Genomic DNA, 22,786 nt, shown 5'->3' on the forward strand with positions numbered 1-22,786 from the left:
ACACGGGGAGAGAGACACGGGGAGACAAGGGGAGACACGGGGAGACACGGGGAGAGACACGGGGAGAGAGACACGGAGAGACACGGGGAGAGAGACACGGGGGGAGAGACACGGGGAGAGAGACACGGAGAGACACGGGGAGAGACACGGGGAGACACGGAGAGACACGGGGAGACACGGGGAGAGAGAGACACGGGGAGAGACACGGGGAGACACGGGGGGGAGACACAGGGGGGAGACACGGGGAGAGAGACACGGGGAGAGACACGGGGAGAGAGACACGGGGAGAGAGACACGGGGAGACACGGGGAGAGAGACACGGGGGGAGACACGGGGAGACACGGGGGGGAGACACGGGGAGAGAGACACGGAGAGACACGGGGAAAGACACGGGGGGAGACACGGGGAGACACAAGGAGAGAGAGACACGGGGAGACATGGGAGACACGGGGGGACACGGGGAGACACGGGGAGACACGGGGAGAGAGACATGGGGAGAGAGAGAGACACAGGGGGAGACACGGGGAGAGAGAGACACAGGGGGAGACACGGGGAGAGAGAGACACGGGGAGACACGGGGAGAGAGACACGGGGAGACACGGGGGGAGACACGGGGAGAGACACGGGGAGACACGGGGAGAGACACGGGGAGAGAGACACGGGGAGAGACACGGGGAGACACGGGGAGACACAGGGAGTGACACGGACAGAGACACGGACAGAGACACGGGGAGAGACACGGGGAGAGACACGGCGAGACACGGGGAGACACGGGGGGAGACACGGAGAGACACGGGGAGACACGGGGAGAGACACGGGGAGAGACACGGGGAGACACGGGGAGAGACACGGGGAGACACGGGGAGAGAGACACAGAGAAACACGGGGAGAGAGACACGGGGGGAGACACGGGGAGAGACACGGGGAGACACGGGGAGAGACACGGGGAGAGAGACACGGGGAGAGACACGGGGAGACACGGGGAGACACAGGGAGAGACACGGACAGAGACACGGACAGAGACACGGGGAGAGACACGGCGAGACACGGGGAGACACGGGGGGAGACACGGAGAGACACGGGGAGACACGGGGAGAGACACGGGGAGACAGACACGGGGAGACAGACATGGGGAGACAGAGACACGGGGAGAGACACGGGGAGACACGGGGGGAGAGAGACACGGGGAGAGAGAGACACGGGGAGAGACACGGGGAGACAGACACGGGGAGAGAGACACGGGGAGAGTGTATAGTGTAGTAGTGTATAGTGTAGGGTAGTAGTGTATAGTGTAGTAGTGTATAGTGTAGTGTAGTAGTGTATAGTGTAGTAGTGTATAGTGTAGTGTAGTAGTGTATAGTGTAGTAGTGTATAGTGTAGTAGTGTATAGTGTAGTGTAGTGTATAGTGTAGTGTATAGTGTAGTAGTGTATAGTGTAGTAGTGTATAGTGTAGTAGTGTATAGTGTAGTAGTGTATAGTGTAGTAGTGTATAGTGTAGTGTATAGTGTAGTAGTGTATAGTGTAGTAGTGTATAGTGTAGTAGTGTATAGTGTAGTAGTGTATAGTGTAGTAGTGTATAGTGTAGTGTAGTAGTGTATAGCGTAGTAGTGTATAGCGTAGTAGTGTATAGTGTAGTAGTGTATAGTGTATAGTAGTGTATAGTGTAGTGTAGTAGTGTATAGTGTAGTAGTGTATAGTGTGGTGTACAGTGTGGTGTGCAGTGTAGTAGTGTACAGTGTGGTGTACAGTGTGGTGTACAGTGTAGTGCGCAGTGTGGTAGTGTACAGTGTGGTGTACAGTGTGGTAGTGTACAGTGTGGTAGTGTACAGTGTGGTGTACAGTGTGGTGAGTTCTCACTGAGGGCTGATGCCTCATCTCTGGCTGGAGGTTCTGGTGATGGCGACGGTCTACGGATTCCTCCCAGAGACGGACGCAGCTTCATAGACTGGGCTGGGACACGGACAGACACAGAGAGACACACACAGAGACACACACAGAGACACAGAGAGACACAGAGAGACAAACAGAGACAGAGACACACAGAGACACAGAGACACACAGAGACACACACAGAGACACAGACAGAGACACACACAGAGACACACAGAGACACACACAGAGACACAGAGACACACACAGAGACACAGAGACACACAGAGACACAGAGACACACAGAGACACACACAGAGACACACACAGAGACACAGAGACACACAGAGACACAGAGATACACAGAGACACACACAGAGACACAGACAGAGACACACACAGAGACACACACAGAGACACACACAGAGACACACAGAGAGATACACAGAGAGACACAGAGAGACAAACAGAGACAGAGACACACAGAGACACAGAGACACACAGAGACACACAAAGACACAGTCAGACACAGAGAGACACACAGAGAGACACAGAAAGAGACAAAGAGAGAGAGACACAGGGGTGGAGAGACAGAAAGAGACACAGAGACAGAGAGTCTCTCTGTCTCTCCCCGTGTCTCTCTCCACGTGTCTCTCTCCCCGTGTCTCTCTCTCTCCCCGTGTCTCTCACTCCCCGTGTCTCTCTCCTGCTCCCCGTGTCTCTCTCTCTCTCCCCGTGTCTCTCTCCCCGTGTCTCTCTCTCTCTCCCCGTGTCTCTCTCTCTCCCCGTGTCTCTCTCTCACTCCCCGTGTCTCTCTCTCTCCCCGTGTCTCTCTCTCACTCCCCGTGTCTCTCTCACTCCCCGTGTCTCTCTCCCCGCGTCTCCCTCTCCCCGTGTCTTTCTCTCACTCCCCGTGCCTCTCTCCCCGTGTCTCTCTCTCACTCCCCGTGTCTCTCTCTCCCCGTGTCTCTCACTCCCCGTGTCTCTCTCTCTCCCCCCGTGCCTCGCTCTCCCCGTGTCTCTCTCTCACTCCCCGTGTCTCTCTCCCCGTGTCTCTCTCCCCGTGTCTCTCTCTCCCCGTGTCTCTCTCCCCGTGTCTCTCTCCCCGTGTCTCTCACTCCCCGTGTCTTTCTCTCACTCCCCGTGTCTCTCTCACTCCGGGTGTCTCTCTCTCCCCGTGTCTCTCTCCCACTCCCCGTGTCTCTCTCCCCGTGTCTCTCTCTCTCCCCGTGTCTCTCACTCCCCGTGTCTCTCTCCCACTCCCCGTGTCTCTCTCCCCGTGTCTCTCTCTCTCCCCGTGTCTCTCTCTCCCCGTGTCTCTCACTCCCCGTGTCTCTCTCCCGTGTCTCTCACTCCCCGTGTCTCTCTCTCCCCGTGTCTCTCTCTCCCCGTGTCTCTCGCTCTCCCCGTGTCTCTCTCTCTCCCCGTGTCTCTCTCTCCCCGTGTCTCTCTCTCCCCGTGTCTCTCACTCCCCGTGTCTCTCTCTCTCCCCGTGTCTCCCACTCCCCGTGTCTCCCACTCCCCGTGTCTCCCACTCCCCGTGTCTCTCTCTCCCCGTGTCTCTCTCCCCGTGTCTCTCTCCCCGTGTCTCTCTCTCTCACTCCCCGTGTCTCTCTCCCCGTGTCTCTCTCCCCGTGTCTCTCTCCCCGTGTCTCTCTCCCCGTGTCTCTCTCCCCGTGTCTCTCTCCCCGTGTCTCTCTCCCCGTGTCTCTCTCCCCGTGTCTCTCTCTCACTCCCCGTGTCTCTCTCTCCCCGTGTCTCTTTCCCCGTGTCTCTCTCCCCGTGTCTCTCTCCCCGTGTCTCTCTCCCCGTGTCTCTCACTGCCGTGTCTCTCTCACTCCCGTGTCTCTCCCACTCCCCGTGTCTCTCTCCCCATGTCTCTCTCCCCGTGTCTCTCTCACACTCCCCGTGTCTCTCACTCGCCGTGTCTCTCTCCCCGTGTCTCTCTCTCACTCCCCGTGTCTCTCTCCCACTCCGCGTGTCTCTCTTCCACTCCCCGTGTCTCTCTCCCACTCCCCGTGTCTCTCTCCCACTCCCCGTGTCACTCTCTCTCTCTCCCCGTGTGTCTCTCTCTCTCTCCCCGTGTCTCTCTCTCACTCCCCGTATCTCTCACTCCCCGTGTCTCTCTCTCCGTGTCTCTCTCTCAGTCCCCGTGTCTCTCTCACTCCCCGTGTCTCTCTCTCCCCGTGTCTCCCACTCCCCGTGTCTCACTCCCCGTGTCTCTCTCCCCGTGTCTCCCACTCCCCGTGTCTCACTCCTCGTGTCTCTCTCCCCGTGTCTCTCTCTCACTCCCCGTGTCTCTCTCCCCGTGTCTATCTCCCCGTTTCTCTCTCCCCGTGTCTCTCTCTCCGTGTATCTCTCTCAGTCCCCGTGTCTCTCTCACTCCCCGTGTCTCTCTCTCCCCGTGTCTCCCACTCCCCGTGTCTCACTCCCCGTGTCTCTCTCCCCGTGTCTCCCACTCCCCGTGTCTCTCTCCCCGTGTCTCTCTCTCACTCCCCGTGTCTCTCTCCCCGTGTCTCTCTCCCCGTGTCTCTCTCCCCGTGTCTCTCTCCCCGTGTCTCTCTCCCCGTGTCTCTCTCCCCGTGTCTCTCTCCCCGTGTCTCTCTCCCCGTGTCTCTCTCTCTCCCCGTGTCTCTCTCTCACTCCCCGTGTCTCTCTCTCTCCCCGTGTCTCTATCCCCGTGTCTCTCTCTCCCCGTGTCTCTTTCCCCGTGTCTCTCTCCCCGTGTCTCTCACTGCCGTGTCTCTCTCACTCCCCGTGTCTCTCTCACTCCCCGTGTCTCTCTCCCCATGTCTCTCTCCCCGTGTCTCTCTCACACTCCCCGTGTCTCTCACTCGCCGTGTCTCTCTCCCCGTGTCTCTCTCTCACTCCCCGTGTCTCTCTCCCACTCCCCGTGTCTCTCTCCCACTCCGCGTGTCTCTCTTCCACTCCCCGTGTCTCTCTCCCACTCCCCGTGTCTCTCTCCCACTCCCCGTGTCTCTCTCTCTCTCTCCCCGTGTGTCTCTCTCTCTCTCCCCGTGTCTCTCTCTCACTCCCCGTATCTCTCACTCCCCGTGTCTCTCTCTCCGTGTCTCTCTCTCAGTCCCCGTGTCTCTCTCTCTCCCCGTGTCTCTCTCTCCCCGTGTCTCCCACTCCCCGTGTCTCACTCCCCGTGTCTCTCTCCCCGTGTCTCTCTCCCCGTGTCTCCCACTCCCCGTGTCTCACTCCTCGTGTCTCTCTCCCCGTGTCTCTCTCTCACTCCCCGTGTCTCTCTCCCCGTGTCTATCTCCCCGTTTCTCTCTCCCCGTGTCTCTCTCCCACTCCCCATGTCTCTCTCTCCCCGTGTCTCTCACTCCCCGTGTCTCTCCCACTCCCCGTGTCTCTCTCCCTCTCCCCGTGTCTCTCTCTCTCTCCCCGTGTCTTCCACTGCCCGTGTCTCTCTCTCTCACTCCCCGTGTCTCTCTCCCCGTGTCTCTCTCCCCGTGTCTCTCTCTCCCCGTGTCTCTCTCCCCGTGTCTCTCTCTCCCCGTGTCTCTCTCTCCCCGTGTCTCTCTCCCCGTGTCTCTCTCTCTCCCCGTGTCTCTCTCTCTCCCCGTGTCTCTCTCTCCCCGTGTCTTCCACTCCCCGTGTCTCTCACTCCCCGTGTCTCTCTCTCCCCGTGTCTCCCTCTCCCCGTGTCTCTCTCTCCCCGTGTCTCTCACTCCCCGTGTCTCTCTCTCACTCCCCGTGTCTCTCTCTCCCCGTGTCTCTCACTCCCCGTGTCTCTCTCCCCGTGTCTCTCTCTCCCCGTGTCTCTCTCTCCCCGTGTCTCCCACTCCCCGTGTCTCTCTCTCCCCGTGTCTCTCACTCCCCGTGTCTCTCTCTCACTCCCCGTGTCTCTCTCTCCCCGTGTCTCTCTCCCCGTGTCTCTCTCTCTCCCCGTGTCTCTCTCTCCCCGTGTCTTCCACTCCCCGTGTCTCTCACTCCCCGTGTCTCTCTCTCCCCGTGTCTTCCTCTCCCCGTGTCTCTCTCTCCCCGTGTCTCCCACTCCCCGTGTCTCTCTCTCCCCGTGTCTCTCTCCCACTCCCCGTGTCTCTCACTCCCCGTGTCTCTCTCCCCGTGTCTCTCTGTCACTCCCCGTGTCTCTCTCTCCCCGTGTCTCTCTCTCTCCCCGTGTCTCTCACTCCCCGTGTCTCTCTCTCTCTCCCCGTGTCTCTCTCACTCCCCGTGTCTCTCTCCCCGTGTCTCTCTCCCCGTGTCTCTCTCTCTCCCCGTGTCTCTCACTCCCCGTGTCTCTCTCTCTCTCCCCGTGTCTCTCACTCCCCGTGTCTCTCACTCCCCGTGTCTCTCTCTCTCTCCCCGTATCTCTCTCTCCCCGTGTCTCTCTCCCCGTGTCTCTCTCCCCGTGTCTCTCTCTCTCACCTCTGCCCTGTTTGGCCGCTCCGTCTATCTGAGTGATGGACGTCCGGCGAGCCTAAAACAGGGACAGAGAGAGACACGGGGAAGAGGATAAATCACCGATGACGTGACGTGAAATCACTCATGACGTGAAGTGAAATCACTCATGGAGTGACGTGAAATCACTCATGACGTGAAATCACTCATGACGTGAAATCACTCATGACGTGAAATCACCAATGGCGTGACGTGAAATCACTCATGACGTGAAATCACCAATGGCGTGACGTGAAATCACTCATGACGTGACGTGAAATCACTCATGACGTGAAGTGAAATCACTCATGGCGTGAAGTGAAATCACTCATGACGTGAAGTGAAATCACTCATGGCATGAAGTGAAATCACCGATGGCGTGACGTGAAATCACCAATGGCGTGAAGTGAAATCACCGATGACGTGACGTGAAATCACTCATGGCGTGAAGTGAAATCACTCATGGCGTGAAGTGAAATCACCGATGGCGTGAAGTGAAATCACCGATGACGTGACGTGAAATCACTCATGGCGTGAAGTGAAATCACTCATGGCGTGAAGTGAAATCACTCATGACATGACGTGAAATCACTCATGACGTGAAGTGAAATCACTCATGACGTTAAGTGAAATCACTGATGGCGTGAAGTGAAATCACTCATGGCGTGACGTTAAATCACTCATGACGTGAAATCACTCATGGCGTGAAGTGAAATCACTCATGACGTGACGTGAAATCACTCATGGCGTGAAGTGAAATCACTCATGGCGTGACGTTAAATCACTCATGACGTGAAATCACTCATGGCGTGAAGTGAAATCACTCATGGCGTGACGTGAAATCACTCATGACGTGAAGTGAAATCACTCATGGCGTGACGTGAAATCACTCATGGCGTGAAGTGAAATCACTCATGGCGTGACGTTAAATCACTCATGACGTGAAATCACTCATGGCGTGAAGTGAAATCACTCATGGCGTGACGTGAAATCACTCATGACGTGAAATGAAATCACTCAACGTGAAGTGAAATCACTCATGACGGGAAGTGAAATCACTCATGACGTGACGTGAAATCACTCATGGCGTGAAGTGAAATCACCCATGACGTGAAGTGAAATCACCCATTACGTGAAGTGAAATCACTCATGGCGTGAAGTGAAATCACTCATGGCGTGAAGTGAAATCACTCATGGCGTGAAGTGAAATCACTCATGACGTGAAGTGAAATCACTCATGACGTGAAGTGAAATCACTCATGGCATGAAGTGAAATCACTCATGGCGTGATGTGAAATCACTCATGGCGTGACGTGAAATCACCAATGGCGTGAAGTGAAATCACCGATGGCGTGACGTGAAATCACTCATGACGTGACATGAAATCACTCATGGCGTGAAGTGAAATCACTCATGGCGTGAAGTGAAATCACTCATGGCGTTAAGTGAAATCACTCATGGCGTGAAGTGAAATCACTCATGGCGTGAAGTGAAATCACTCATGGCGTGAAGTGAAATCACTCATGACGTGACGTGAAATCACTCATGGCGTGAAGTGAAATCACTCATGACGTGACGTGAAATCACTCATGACGTGACGTGAAATCACTCATGGCGTGAAGTGAAATCACTCATGGCGTGACGTTAAATCACTCATGACGTGAAATCACTCATGGCGTGAAGTGAAATCACTCATGGCGTGACGTGAAATCACTCATGACGTGAAGTGAAATCACTCATGACGTGAAGTGAAATCACTCATGACGTGAAGTGAAATCACTCATGACGTGATGTGAAATCACTCATGGCGTGAAGTGAAATCACTCATGACGTGAAGTGAAATCACCCATGACGTGAAGTGAAATCACTCATGGCGTGAAGTGAAATCACTCATGACGTGAAGTGAAATCACTCATGACGTGAAGTGAAATCACTCATGGCATGAAGTGAAATCACTCATGGCGTGACGTGAAATCACTCATGGCGTGACGTGAAATCACCAATGGCGTGAAGTGAAATCACTCATGGCGTGAAGTGAAATCACTCATGGCGTGAAGAGAAATCACTCATGGCGTGAAGTGAAATCACTCATGACGTGAAATCACTCATGACGTGAAGTGAAATCACTCATGACGTGAAGTGAAATCACTCATGACGTGAAGTGAAATCACTCATGGCGTGAAGTGAAATCACTCATGGCGTGAAATAAAATCACTCATGGCGTGAAGTGAAATCACTCATGGCGTGAAGTGAAATCACTCATGGCGTGAAGTGAAATCACTCATGGCGTTAAGTGAAATCACTCATGGCGTGAAGTGAAATCACTCATGGTGTGAAGTGAAATCACTCATGGCGTGACGTGAAATCACTCATGGTGTGACGTGAAATCACTCATGAAGTGAAATCACTCATGGCGTGAAGTGAAATCACTCATGGCGTGACGTGAAATCACCGATGGCGTGACGTGAAATCACCCATGGCGTGAAGTGAAATCACTCATGGCGTGAAGTGAAATCACTCATGACGTGAAGTGAAATCACCGATGGCGTGACGTGAAATCACTCATGGCGTGACGTGAAATCACTCATGACGTGAAGTGAAATCACTCATGGTGTGACGTGAAATCACTCATGACGTGAAATCACCGATGGCGTGAAGTGAAATCACTCATGGCGTGAAGTGAAATCACCGATGGCGTGACGTGAAATCACCGATGGCGTGACGTGAAATCACCGATGGCGTGACGTGAAATCACCGATGGCGTGACGTGAAATCACCGATGGCGTGACGTGAAATCACCGATGGCGTGACGTGAAATCACTCATGACGTGAAATCCCCAATGGCGTGACGTGAAATCACTCATGACGTGAAATCACCGATGGCGTGAAGTGAAATCACCGATGGCGTGACATGAAATCACCGATGGCGTGACGTGAAATCACCGATGGCGTGACGTGAAATCACCGATGGCGTGACGTGAAATCACTCATGACGTGAAATCACCGATGGCGTGACGTGAAATCACCGATGGCGTGACGTGAAATCACCGATGGCGTGACGTGAATCACCAATGGCGTGACGTGAAATCACCGATGGCGTGACGTGAAATCACCGATGACGTGACGTGAAATCACCGATGGCGTGACGTGAAATCACTCATGACGTGAAATCACCGATGGCGTGACGTGAAATCACCGATGGCGTGACGTGAAATCACCGATGGCGTGACGTGAATCACCGATGGCGTGACGTGAAATCACCGATGGCGTGACGTGAAATCACCGATGACGTGACGTGAAATCACCGATGGCGTGACGTGAAATCACCGATGGCGTGACGTGAAATCACCGATGGCGTGACGTGAAATCACCGATGGCGTGACGTGAAATCACCGATGACGTTACGTGAAATCACCGATGGCGTGACGTGAAATCACCGATGGCGTGACGTGAAATCACTCATGGTGTGACGTGAAATCACTCATGACGTGAAATCACCGATGACGTGACGTGAAATCACTCATGATGTGAAGTGAAATCACTCATGACGTGAAATCACCGATGGCGTGACGTGAAATCACCGATCGCGTGACGTGAAATCACCGATTACGTGACGTGACATCACCCATGGTGTGAAGTGAAATCACCGATGACATAACGTGAAATCACCAATGACGTGACGTGAAATCACTCATGACGTGAAATCACCGATGACGTGACGTGAAATCACCGATCGCGTGACGTGAAATCACCGATGACGTGACGTGAAATCACCCATGGTGTGAAGTGAAATCACCAATGACATAACGTGAAATCACCAATGACGTGACGTGAAATCACTCATGACGTGAAATCACCGATTACGTGACGTGAAATCACCGATCGCGTGACGTGAAATCACCGATGACGTGACGTGAAATCACCCATGGTGTGAAGTGAAATCACCGATGACATAACGTGAAATCACGAATGACGTGACGTGAAATCACTCATGACGTGAAATCACCGATGACGTGACGTGAAATCACCGATCGCGTGACGTGAAATCACCGATGACGTGACGTGAAATCACCCATGGTGTGAAGTGAAATCACCGATGACATAACGTGAAATCACCAATGACGTGACGTGAAATCACTCATGACGTGAAATCACCGATGGCGTGACGTGAAATCACCGATCGCGTGACGTGAAATCACCGATGACGTGACGTGAAATCACCCATGGTGTGAAGTGAAATCACCGATGACATAACGTGAAATCACCAATGACGTGACGTGAAATCACTCATGACGTGAAATCACCGATGACGTGACATGAAATCACCGATCGCGTGACGTGAAATCACCGATGACGTGATGTGAAATCACCCATGGTGTGAAGTGAAATCACCGATGACATAACGTGAAATCACCAATGACGTGACGTGAAATCACTCATGACGTGAAATCACCGATGACGTGACGTGAAATCACCGATCGCGTGACGTGAAATCACCGATGACGTGACGTGAAATCACCCATGGTGTGAAGTGAAATCACCGATGACATAACGTGAAATCATCAATGACGTGACGTGAAATCACCGATGGCGTGACATGAAATCACTCATGGTGTGACGTGAAATCACTCATGACGTGAAATCACCGATGGCGTGATGTGAAATCACCGATGGCGTGACGTGAATCACCGATGGCGTGACGTGAAATCACCGATGGCGTGACGTGAAATCACCGATGACGTGACGTGAAATCAACGATGGCGTGACGTGAAATCACCGATGGCGTGACGTGAAATCACCGATGGCGTGACGTGAAATCACTGATGGCGTGACGTGAAATCACCGATGACGTGACGTGAAATCACCGATGGCGTGACGTGAAATCACTGATGGCGTGACGTGAAATCACTCATGGTGTGACGTGAAATCACTCATGACGTGAAATCACCGATGACGTGACGTGAAATCACTCATGACGTGAAGTGAAATCACTCATGACGTGAAATCACCGATGGCGTGACGTGAAATCACCGATCGCGTGACGTGAAATCACCGATGACGTGACGTGAAATCACCCATGGTGTGAAGTGAAATCACCGATGACATAACGTGAAATCACCAATGACATGACGTGAAATCACTCATGACGTGAAATCACCGATGACGTGACGTGAAATCACCGATCGCGTGACGTGAAATCACCGATGACATGACGTGAAATCACCCATGGTGTGAAGTGAAATCACCGATGACATAACGTGAAATCACCAATGACGTGACGTGAAATCACTCATGACGTGAAATCACCGATGACGTGATGTGAAATCACCGATCGCGTGACGTGAAATCACCGATGACGTGATGTGAAATCACCCATGGTGTGAAGTGAAATCACCGATGACATAACGTGAAATCACCAATGACGTGACGTGAAATCACTCATGACGTGAAATCACCGATGACGTGACGTGAAATCACCGATCGCGTGACGTGAAATCACCGATGACGTGACGTGAAATCACCCAAGGTGTGAAGTGAAATCATCGATGACATAACGTGAAATCACCAATGACGTCACGTGAAATCACTCATGACGTGAAATCACTGATGACGTGACGTGAAATCACCGATCGCGTGACGGGAAATCACCGATGACGTGACGTGAAATCACCCATGGTGTGAAGTGAAATCACCGATGACATAACTTGAAATCACCAATGACGTGACGTGAAATCACTCATGACGTGAAATCACTGATGGCGTGACGTGAAATCACCGATCGCGTGACGTGAAATCACCGATGACGTGACGTGAAATCACCCATGGTGTGAAGTAAAATCACCAATGACATAACGTGAAATCACCAATGACGTGACGTGAAATCACTCATGACGTGAAATCACCGATGGCGTGACGTGAAATCACCGATCGCGTGACGTGAAATCACCGATGACGTGATGTGAAATCACCCATGGTGTGAAGTGAAATCACCGATGACATAACGTGAAATCACCAATGACGTGACGTGAAATCACTCATGACGTGAAATCACCGATGACGTGACGTGAAATCACCGATCGCGTGACGTGAAATCACCGATGACGTGACGTGAAATCACCCATGGTGTGAAGTGAAATCACCGATGACATAACGTGAAATCACCAATGACGTGACGTGAAATCACTCATGACGTGAAATCACCGACGACGTGACGTGAAATCACCGATGGCGTGACGTGAAATCACTGATGGCGTGACGTGAAATCACTCATGGTGTGACGTGAAATCACTCATGACGTGAAATCACCGATGACGTGACGTGAAATCACTCATGACGTGAAGTGAAATCACTCGACGTGAAATCACCGATGGCGTGACGTGAAATCACCGATCGCGTGACGTGAAATCACCGATGACGTGACGTGAAATCACCCATGGTGTGAAGTGAAATCACCGATGACATAACGTGAAATCACCAATGACATGACGTGAAATCACTCATGACGTGAAATCACCGATGACGTGACGTGAAATCACCGATCGCGTGACGTGAAATCACCGATGACGTGACGTGAAATCACCCATGGTGTGAAGTGAAATCACCGATGACATAACGTGAAATCACCAATGACGTGACGTGAAATCACTCATGACGTGAAATCACCGATGACATGACGTGAAATCACCGATGGCGTGACGTGAAATCACCGATGACATGACGTGAAATCACCGATGACATAACGTGAAATCACCAATGACGTGACGTGATATCACTCATGACGTTAAATCACCGATGACGTGACGTGAAATCACCGATCGCGTGACGTGAAATCACCGATGACGTGACGTGAAATCACCCATGGTGTGAAGTGAAATCACCGATGACATAACGTGAAATCACCAATGACGTGAAGTGAAATCACTCATGACGTGAAATCACCGATGACGTGACGTGAAATCACCGATCACGTGACGTGAAATCACCGATGACATGACGTGAAATCACCCATGGTGTGAAGTGAAATCATCGATGACATAACGTGAAATCACCAATGACGTGACGTGAAATCCCTCATGACGTGAAATCACCGATGACGTGACGTGAAATCACCGATCGCGTGACGTGAAATCACCGATGACGTGACGTGAAATTACCCATGGTGTGAAGTGAAATCACCGATGACATAACGTGAAATCACCAATGACGTGATGTGAACTCACTCATGACGTGAAATCACCGATGACGTGACGTGAAATCACCGATCGCGTGACGTGAAATCACCGATGACGTGACGTGAAATCACCAATGGGGTGAAGTGAAATCACCGATGACATAACGTGAAATCACCAATGACGTGACGTGAAATCACTCATGACGTGAAATCACCGATGACGTGACGTGAAATCACCGATCGCGTGACGTGAAATCACCGATGATGTGACGTGAAATCACCCATGGTGTGAAGTGAAATCACCGATGACATAACGTGAAATCACCAATGACGTGACGTGAAATCACTCATGACGTGAAATCACCGATGACGTGACGTGAAATCACCGATCGCGTGACGTGAAATCACCGATGACGTGACGTGAAATCACCAATGACGTGACGTGAAATCACTCATGACGTGAAATCACCGATGGCGTGACGTGAAATCACCGATCGCGTGACGTGAAATCACCGATGACGTGACGTGAAATCACCCATGGTGTGAAGTGAAATCACCAATGACATAACGTGAAATCACCAATGACGTGACGTGAAATCACTCATGACGTGAAATCACCGATGGCGTGACGTGAAATCACCGATCGCGTGATGTGAAATCACCGATGACGTGATGTGAAATCACCCATGGTGTGAAGTGAAATCACCGATGACATAGCGTGAAATCACCAATGACGTGACGTGAAATCACTCATGACGTGAAATCACCGATGACGTGACGTGAAATCACCGATCGCGTGACGTGAAATCACCGATGACGTGACGTGAAATCACCCATGGTGTGAAGTGAAATCACCGATGACATAACGTGAAATCACCAATGACGTGATGTGAAATCACTCATGACGTGAAATCACCGACGACGTGACGTGAAATCACCGATGGCGTGACGTGAAATCACCGATGACGTGACATGATATCACCCATGACGTGAAGTGAAATCACCGATGACATAATGTGAAATCACCAATGACATGACGTGATATCACTCATGACGTTAAATCACCGATGACGTGACGTGAAATCACCGATCGCGTGACGTGAAATCACCGATGACGTGACGTGAAATCACCCATGGTGTGAAGTGAAATCACCGATGACATAACGTGAAATCACCAATGACGTGACGTGAAATCACTCATGACGTGAAATCACCGATGACGTGACGTGAAATCACCGATCGCGTGACGTGAAATCACCGATGATGTGACGTGAAATCACTCATGGTGTGAAGTGAAATCACCGATGACATAACGTGAAATCACCAATGACGTGACGTGAAATCACTCATGACGTGAAATCACAGATGACGTGACATGAAATCACCGATCGCGTGACGTGAAATCACCGATGACGTGACGTGAAATCACCCATGGTGTGAAGTGAAATCACCGATGACATAACGTGAAATCACCAATGACGTGATGTGAACTCACTCATGACGTGAAATCACCGATGACGTGACGTGAAATCACCGATCGCGTGACGTGAAATCACCGATGACGTGACGTGAAATCACCAATGGTGTGAAGTGAAATCACCGATGACATAACGTGAAATCACCAATGACGTGACGTGAAATCACTCATGACGTGAAATCACCGATGACGTGACGTGAAATCACCGATCGCGTGACGTGAAATCACCGATGACGTGACGTGAAATCACCCATGGTGTGAAGTGAAATCACCAATGACATAACGTGAAATCACCAATGACGTGACGTGAAATCACTCATGACGTGAAATCACCGATGGCGTGACGTGAAATCACCGATCGCGTGACGTGAAATCACCGATGACGTGATGTGAAATCACCCATGGTGTGAAGTGAAATCACCGATGACATAACGTGAAATCACCAATGACGTGACGTGAAATCACTCATGACGTGAAATCACCGATGACGTGACGTGAAATCACCGATCGCGTGACGTGAAATCACCGATGACGTGACGTGAAATCACCCATGGTGTGAAGTGAAATCACCGATGACATAACGTGAAATCACCAATGACGTGACGTGAAATCACTCATGACGTGAAATCACCGACGACGTGACGTGAAATCACCGATGGCGTGACGTGAAATCACCGATGACGTGACGTGAAATCACCCATGGTGTGAAGTGAAATCACCGATGACATAACGTGAAATCACCAATGACGTGACGTGATATCACTCATGACGTTAAATCACCGATGACGTGACGTGAAATCACCGATCGCGTGACGTGAAATCACCGATGACGTGACGTGAAATCACCCATGGTGTGAAGTGAAATCACCGATGACATAACGTGAAATCACTCATGACGTGAAATCACCGATGACGTGACGTGAAATCACCGATCGCGTGACGTGAAATCACAGATGACGTGACGTGAAATCACTCATGGTGTGAAGTGAAATCACCGATGACATAACGTGAAATCACCAATGACGTGACGTGAAATCACTCATGACGTGAAATCACCGATGACGTGACGTGAAATCACCGATCGCGTGACGTGAAATCACCGATGACGTGACGTCAAATTACCCATGGTGTGAAGTGAAATCACCGATGACATAACGTGAAATCACCAATGACGTGATGTGAACTCACTCATGACGTGAAATCACCGATGACGTGACGTGAAATCACCGATCGCGTGACGTGAAATCACCGATGACGTGACGTGAAATCACCGATCGCGTGACGTGAAATCACAGATGATGTGACGTGAAATCACTCATGGTGTGAAGTGAAATCACCGATGACATAACGTGAAATCACCAATGACGTGACGTGAAATCACTCATGACGTGAAATCACCGATGACGTGAAATCACCGATCGCGTGACGTGAAATCACCGATGACGTGACGTGAAATCACCCATGGTGTGAAGTGAAATCACCGATGACATAACGTGAAATCACCAATGACGTGATGTGAACTCACTCATGACGTGAAATCACCGATGACGTGATGTGAAATCACCGATCACGTGACGTGAAATCACCGATGACGTGACGTGAAATCACCAATGGTGTGAAGTGAAATCACCGATGACATAACGTGAAATCACCAATGACGTGACGTGAAATCACTCATGACGTGAAATCACCGATGACGTGACGTGAAATCACCGATCGCGTGACGTGAAATCACCGATGACGTGACGTGAAATCACCCATGGTGTGAAGTGAAATCACCAATGACATAACGTGAAATCACCAATGGCGTGACGTGAAATCACTCATGACGTGAAATCACCGATTACGTGACGTGAAATCACCGATCGCGTGACGTGAAATCACCGATGACGTGACGTGAAATCACCCATGGTGTGAAGTGAAATCACCGATGACATAACGTGAAATCACGAATGACGTGACGTGAAATCACTCATGACGTGAAATCACCGATGACGTGATGTGAAATCACCAATCGCGTGACGTGAAATCACCAATGACGTGACGTGAAATCACCCATGGTGTGAAGTGAAATCACCGATGACATAACGTGAAATCACCAATGACGTGACGTGAAATCACTCATGACGTGAAATCACCGATCGCGTGACGTGAAATCACCGATGACGTGACGTGAAATCACCCATGGTGTGAAGTGAAATCACCGATGACATAACGTGAAATCACCAATGACGTGACGTGAAATCACTCATGACGTGAAATCACCGATGACGTGACGTGAACTCACCGATCGCGTGACGTGAAATCACCGATGACGTGATGTGAAATCACCCATGGTGTGAAGTGAAATCACCCATGACATAACGTGAAATCACCAATGACGTGACGTGAAATCACTCATGACGTGAAATCACCGATGGCGTGACGTGAAATCACCGATCGCGTGACGTGAAATCACCGATGACGTGACGTGAAATCACCCATGGTGTGAAGTGAAATCACCGATGACATAACGTGAAATCACCAATGACGTGACGTGAAATCACTCATGACGTGAAATCACCGATGACGTGACGTGAAATCACCGATCGCGTGACGTGAAATCACAGATGACGTGACGTGAAATCACTCATGGTGTGAAGTGAAATCACCGATGACATAACGTGAAATCACCAATGACGTGACGTGAAATCACTCATGACGTGAAATCACCGATGACGTGACGTGAAATCACCGATCGCGTGACGTGAAATCACCGATGACGTGACGTCAAATTACCCATGGTGTGAAGTGAAATCACCGATGACATAACGTGAAATCACCAATGACGTGATGTGAACTCACTCATGACGTGAAATCACCGATGACGTGACGTGAAATCACCGATCGCGTGACGTGAAATCACCGATGACGTGACGTGAAATCACCAATGGGGTGAAGTGAAATCACCGATGACATAACGTGAAATCACCAATGACGTGACGTGAAATCACTCATGACGTGAAATCACCGATGACGTGACGTGAAATCACCGATCGCGTGACGTGAAATCACCGATCGCGTGACGTGAAATCACCGATGATGTGACGTGAAATCACCCATGGTGTGAAGTGAAATCACCGATGACATAACGTGAAATCACCAATGACGTGACGTGAAATCACTCATGACGTGAAATCACCGATGACGTGACGTGAAATCACCGATCGCGTGACGTGAAATCACAGATGACGTGACGTGAAATCACTCATGGTGTGAAGTGAAATCACCGATGACATAACGTGAAATCACCAATGACGTGACGTGAAATCACTCATGACGTGAAATCACCGATGACGTGACGTGAAATCACCGATCGCGTGACGTGAAATCACCGATGACGTGAAATCACCCATGGTGTGAAGTGAAATCACCGATGACATAACGTGAAATCACCAATGACGTGATGTGAACTCACTCACGACGTGAAATCACCGATGACGTGACGTGAAATCACCGATCGCGTGACGTGAAATCACCGATGATGTGACGTGAAATCACCAATGGTGTGAAGTGAAATCACCGATGACATAACGTGAAATCACCAATGACGTGACGTGAAATCACTCATGACGTGAAATCACCGATGACGTGATGTGAAATCACCGATCGCGTGACGTGAAATCACCGATGACGTGAAATCACCCATGGTGTGAAGTGAAATCACCAATGACATAACGTGAAATCACCAATGGCGTGACGTGAAATCACTCATGACGTGAAATCACCGATTACGTGACGTGAAATCACCGATCGCGTGACGTGAAATCACCGATGACGTGACGTGAAATCACCCATGGTGTGAAGTGAAATCACCGATGACATAACGTGAAATCACGAATGACGTGACGTGAAATCACTCATGACGTGAAATCACCGATGACGTGATGTGAAATCACCGATCGCGTGACGTGAAATCACCGATGACGTGACGTGAAATCACCCATGGTGTGAAGTGAAATCACCGATGACATAACGTGAAATCACCAATGACGTGACGTGAAATCACTCATGACGTGAAATCACCGACGACGTGACGTGAAATCACCGATGGCGTGACGTGAAATCACTGATGGCGTGACGTGAAATCACTCATGGTGTGACGTGAAATCACTCATGACGTGAAATCACCGATGACGTGACGTGAAATCACTCATGACGTGAAGTGAAATCACTCATGACGTGAAATCACCGATGGCGTGACGTGAAATCACCGATCGCGTGACGTGAAATCACCGATGACGTGACGTGAAATCACCCATGGTGTGAAGTGAAATCACCGATGACATAACGTGAAATCACCAATGACGTGACGTGAAATCACTCATGACGTGAAATCACCGATGACGTGACGTGAAATCACCGATCGCGTGACGTGAAATCACCGATGACGTGACGTGAAATCACCCATGGTGTGAAGTGAAATCACCGATGACATAACGTGAAATCATCAATGACGTGACGTGAAATCACCGATGGCGTGACATGAAATCACTCATGGTGTGACGTGAAATCACTCATGACGTGAAATCACCGATGGCGTGATGTGAAATCACCGATGGCGTGACGTGAATCACCGATGGCGTGACGTGAAATCACCGATGGCGTGACGTGAAATCACCGATGACGTGACGTGAAATCAACGATGGCGTGACGTGAAATCACCGATGGCGTGACGTGAAATCACCGATGGCGTGACGTGAAATCACTGATGGCGTGACGTGAAATCACCGATGACGTGACGTGAAATCACCGATGGCATGACGTGAAATCACTGATGGCGTGACGTGAAATCACTCATGGTGTGACGTGAAATCACTCATGACGTGAAATCACCGATGACGTGACGTGAAATCACTCATGACGTGAAGTGAAATCACTCATGACGTGAAATCACCGATGGCGTGACGTGAAATCACCGATCGCGTGACGTGAAATCACCGATGACGTGACGTGAAATCACCCATGGTGTGAAGTGAAATCACCGATGACATAACGTGAAATCACCAATGACATGACGTGAAATCACTCATGACGTGAAATCACCGATGACGTGACGTGAAATCACCGATCGCGTGACGTGAAATCACCGATGACATGACGTGAAATCACCCATGGTGTGAAGTGAAATCACCGATGACATAACGTGAAATCACCAATGACGTGACGTGAAATCACTCATGACGTGAAATCACCGATGACGTGATGTGAAATCACCGATCGCGTGACGTGAAATCACCGATGACGTGATGTGAAATCACCCATGGTGTGAAGTGAAATCACCGATGACATAACGTGAAATCACCAATGACGTGACGTGAAATCACTCATGACGTGAAATCACCGATGACGTGACGTGAAATCACCGATCGCGTGACGTGAAATCACCGATGACGTGACGTGAAATCACCCAAGGTGTGAAGTGAAATCATCGATGACATAACGTGAAATCACCAATGACGTCACGTGAAATCACTCATGACGTGAAATCACCGATGACGTGACGTGAAATCACCGATCGCGTGACGGGAAATCACCGATGACGTGACGTGAAATCACCCATGGTGTGAAGTGAAATCACCGATGACATAACTTGAAATCACCAATGACGTGACGTGAAATCACTCATGACGTGAAATCACTGATGGCGTGACGTGAAATCACCGATCGCGTGACGTGAAATCACCGATGACGTGACGTGAAATCACCCATGGTGTGAAGTGAAATCACCAATGACATAACGTGAAATCACCAATGACGTGACGTGAAATCACAAATGAGGTGAAATCACCGATGGCGTGACGTGAAATCACCGATCGCGTGACGTGAAATCACCGATGACGTGATGTGAAATCACCCATGGTGTGAAGTGAAATCACCGATGACATAACGTGAAATCACCAATGACGTGACGTGAAATCACTCATGACGTGAAATCACCGATGACGTGACGTGAAATCACCGATCGCGTGACGTGAAATCACCGATGACGTGACGTGAAATCACCCATGGTGTGAAGTGAAATCACCGATGACATAACGTGAAATCACCAATGACGTGACGTGAAATCACTCATGACGTGAAATCACCGACGACGTGACGTGAAATCACCGATGGCGTGACGTGAAATCACTGATGGCGTGACGTGAAATCACTCATGGTGTGACGTGAAATCACTCATGAAGTGAAATCACCGATGACGTGACGTGAAATCACTCATGACGTGAAGTGAAATCACTCATGACGTGAAATCACCGATGGCGTGACGTGAAATCACCGATCGCGTGACGTGAAATCACCGATGACGTGACGTGAAATCACCCATGGTGTGAAGTGAAATCACCGATGACATAACGTGAAATCACCAATGACATGACGTGAAATCACTCATGACGTGAAATCACCGATGACGTGACGTGAAATCACCGATCGCGTGACGTGAAATCACCGATGACGTGACGTGAAATCACCCATGGTGTGAAGTGAAATCACCGATGACATAACGTGAAATCACCAATGACGTGACGTGAAATCACTCATGACGTGAAATCACCGATGACATGACGTGAAATCACCGATGGCGTGACGTGAAATCACCGATGACATGACGTGAAATCACCGATGACATAACGTGAAATCACCAATGACGTGACGTGATATCACTCATGACGTTAAATCACCGATGACGTGACGTGAAATCACCGATCGCGTGACGTGAAATCACCGATGACGTGACGTGAAATCACCCATGGTGTGAAGTGAAATCACCGATGACATAACGTGAAATCACCAATGACGTGACGTGAAATCACTCATGACGTGAAATCACCGATGACGTGACGTGAAATCACCGATCACGTGACGTGAAATCACCGATGACGTGACGTGAAATCACCCATGGTGTGAAGTGAAATCATCGATGACATAACGTGAAATCACCAATGACGTGACGTGAAATCACTCATGACGTGAAATCACCGATGACGTGACGTGAAATCACCGATCGCGTGACGTGAAATCACCGATGACGTGACGTGAAATTACCCATGGTGTGAAGTGAAATCACCGATGACATAACGTGAAATCACCAATGACGTGATGTGAACTCACTCATGACGTGAAATCACCGATGACGTGACGTGAAATCACCGATCGCGTGACGTGAAATCACCGATGACGTGACGTGAAATCACCAATGGGGTGAAGTGAAATCACCGATGACATAACGTGAAATCACCAATGACGTGACGTGAAATCACTCATGATGTGAAATCACCGATGACGTGACGTGAAATCACCGATCGCGTGACGTGAAATCACCGATGATGTGACGTGAAATCACCCATGGTGTGAAGTGAAATCACCGATGACATAACGTGAAATCACCAATGACGTGACGTGAAATCACTCATGACGTGAAATCACCGATGACGTGACGTGAAATCACCGATCGCGTGACGTGAAATCACAGATGACGTGACGTGAAATCACTCATGGTGTGAAGTGAAATCACCGATGACATAACGTGAAATCACCAATGACGTGACGTGAAATCACTCATGACGTGAAATCACCGATGACGTGACGTGAAATCACCGATCGCGTGACGTGAAATCACCGATGACGTGACGTGAAATCACCCATGGTGTGAAGTGAAATCACCGATGACATAACGTGAAATCACCAATGACATGATGTGAACTCACTCATGACGTGAAATCACCGATGACGTGACGTGAAATCACCGATCGCGTGACGTGAAATCACCGATGACGTGACGTGAAATCACCCATGGTGTGAAGTGAAATCACCAATGACATAACGTGAAATCACCAAT

General features: G+C 50.2%; 1 protein-coding gene across 2 annotated transcripts in view; it reads right to left on the bottom strand.

Annotated features, from left to right (window-relative positions):
* LOC142923964 (uncharacterized) overlaps window positions 1–22,786 on the bottom strand; it is a 56,595-nt gene that overhangs the window by 3,841 nt on the left and 29,968 nt on the right. For both annotated transcript variants that reach the window (XM_076064995.1, XM_076064994.1), the window contains exons 4-5: window positions 6,251–6,302; window positions 1,859–1,951 (exon numbers count right to left, since the gene is read on the bottom strand). In XM_076064995.1, coding sequence (XP_075921110.1) covers window positions 1,909–1,951; window positions 6,251–6,302 — 95 coding nt within the window. In that variant the 3' untranslated portion in view covers window positions 1,859–1,908. The remainder of the gene's footprint in view (window positions 1–1,858; window positions 1,952–6,250; window positions 6,303–22,786) is intronic.

This window comes from Petromyzon marinus, unplaced genomic scaffold (genome assembly GCF_048934315.1).
Source record: "Petromyzon marinus isolate PM22_M1 ecotype Great Lakes invasive population unplaced genomic scaffold, UKy_Petmar_22M1.pri1.0 PM_Scaffold_97, whole genome shotgun sequence".
Lineage (NCBI taxonomy): Eukaryota > Metazoa > Chordata > Hyperoartia > Petromyzontiformes > Petromyzontidae > Petromyzon > Petromyzon marinus.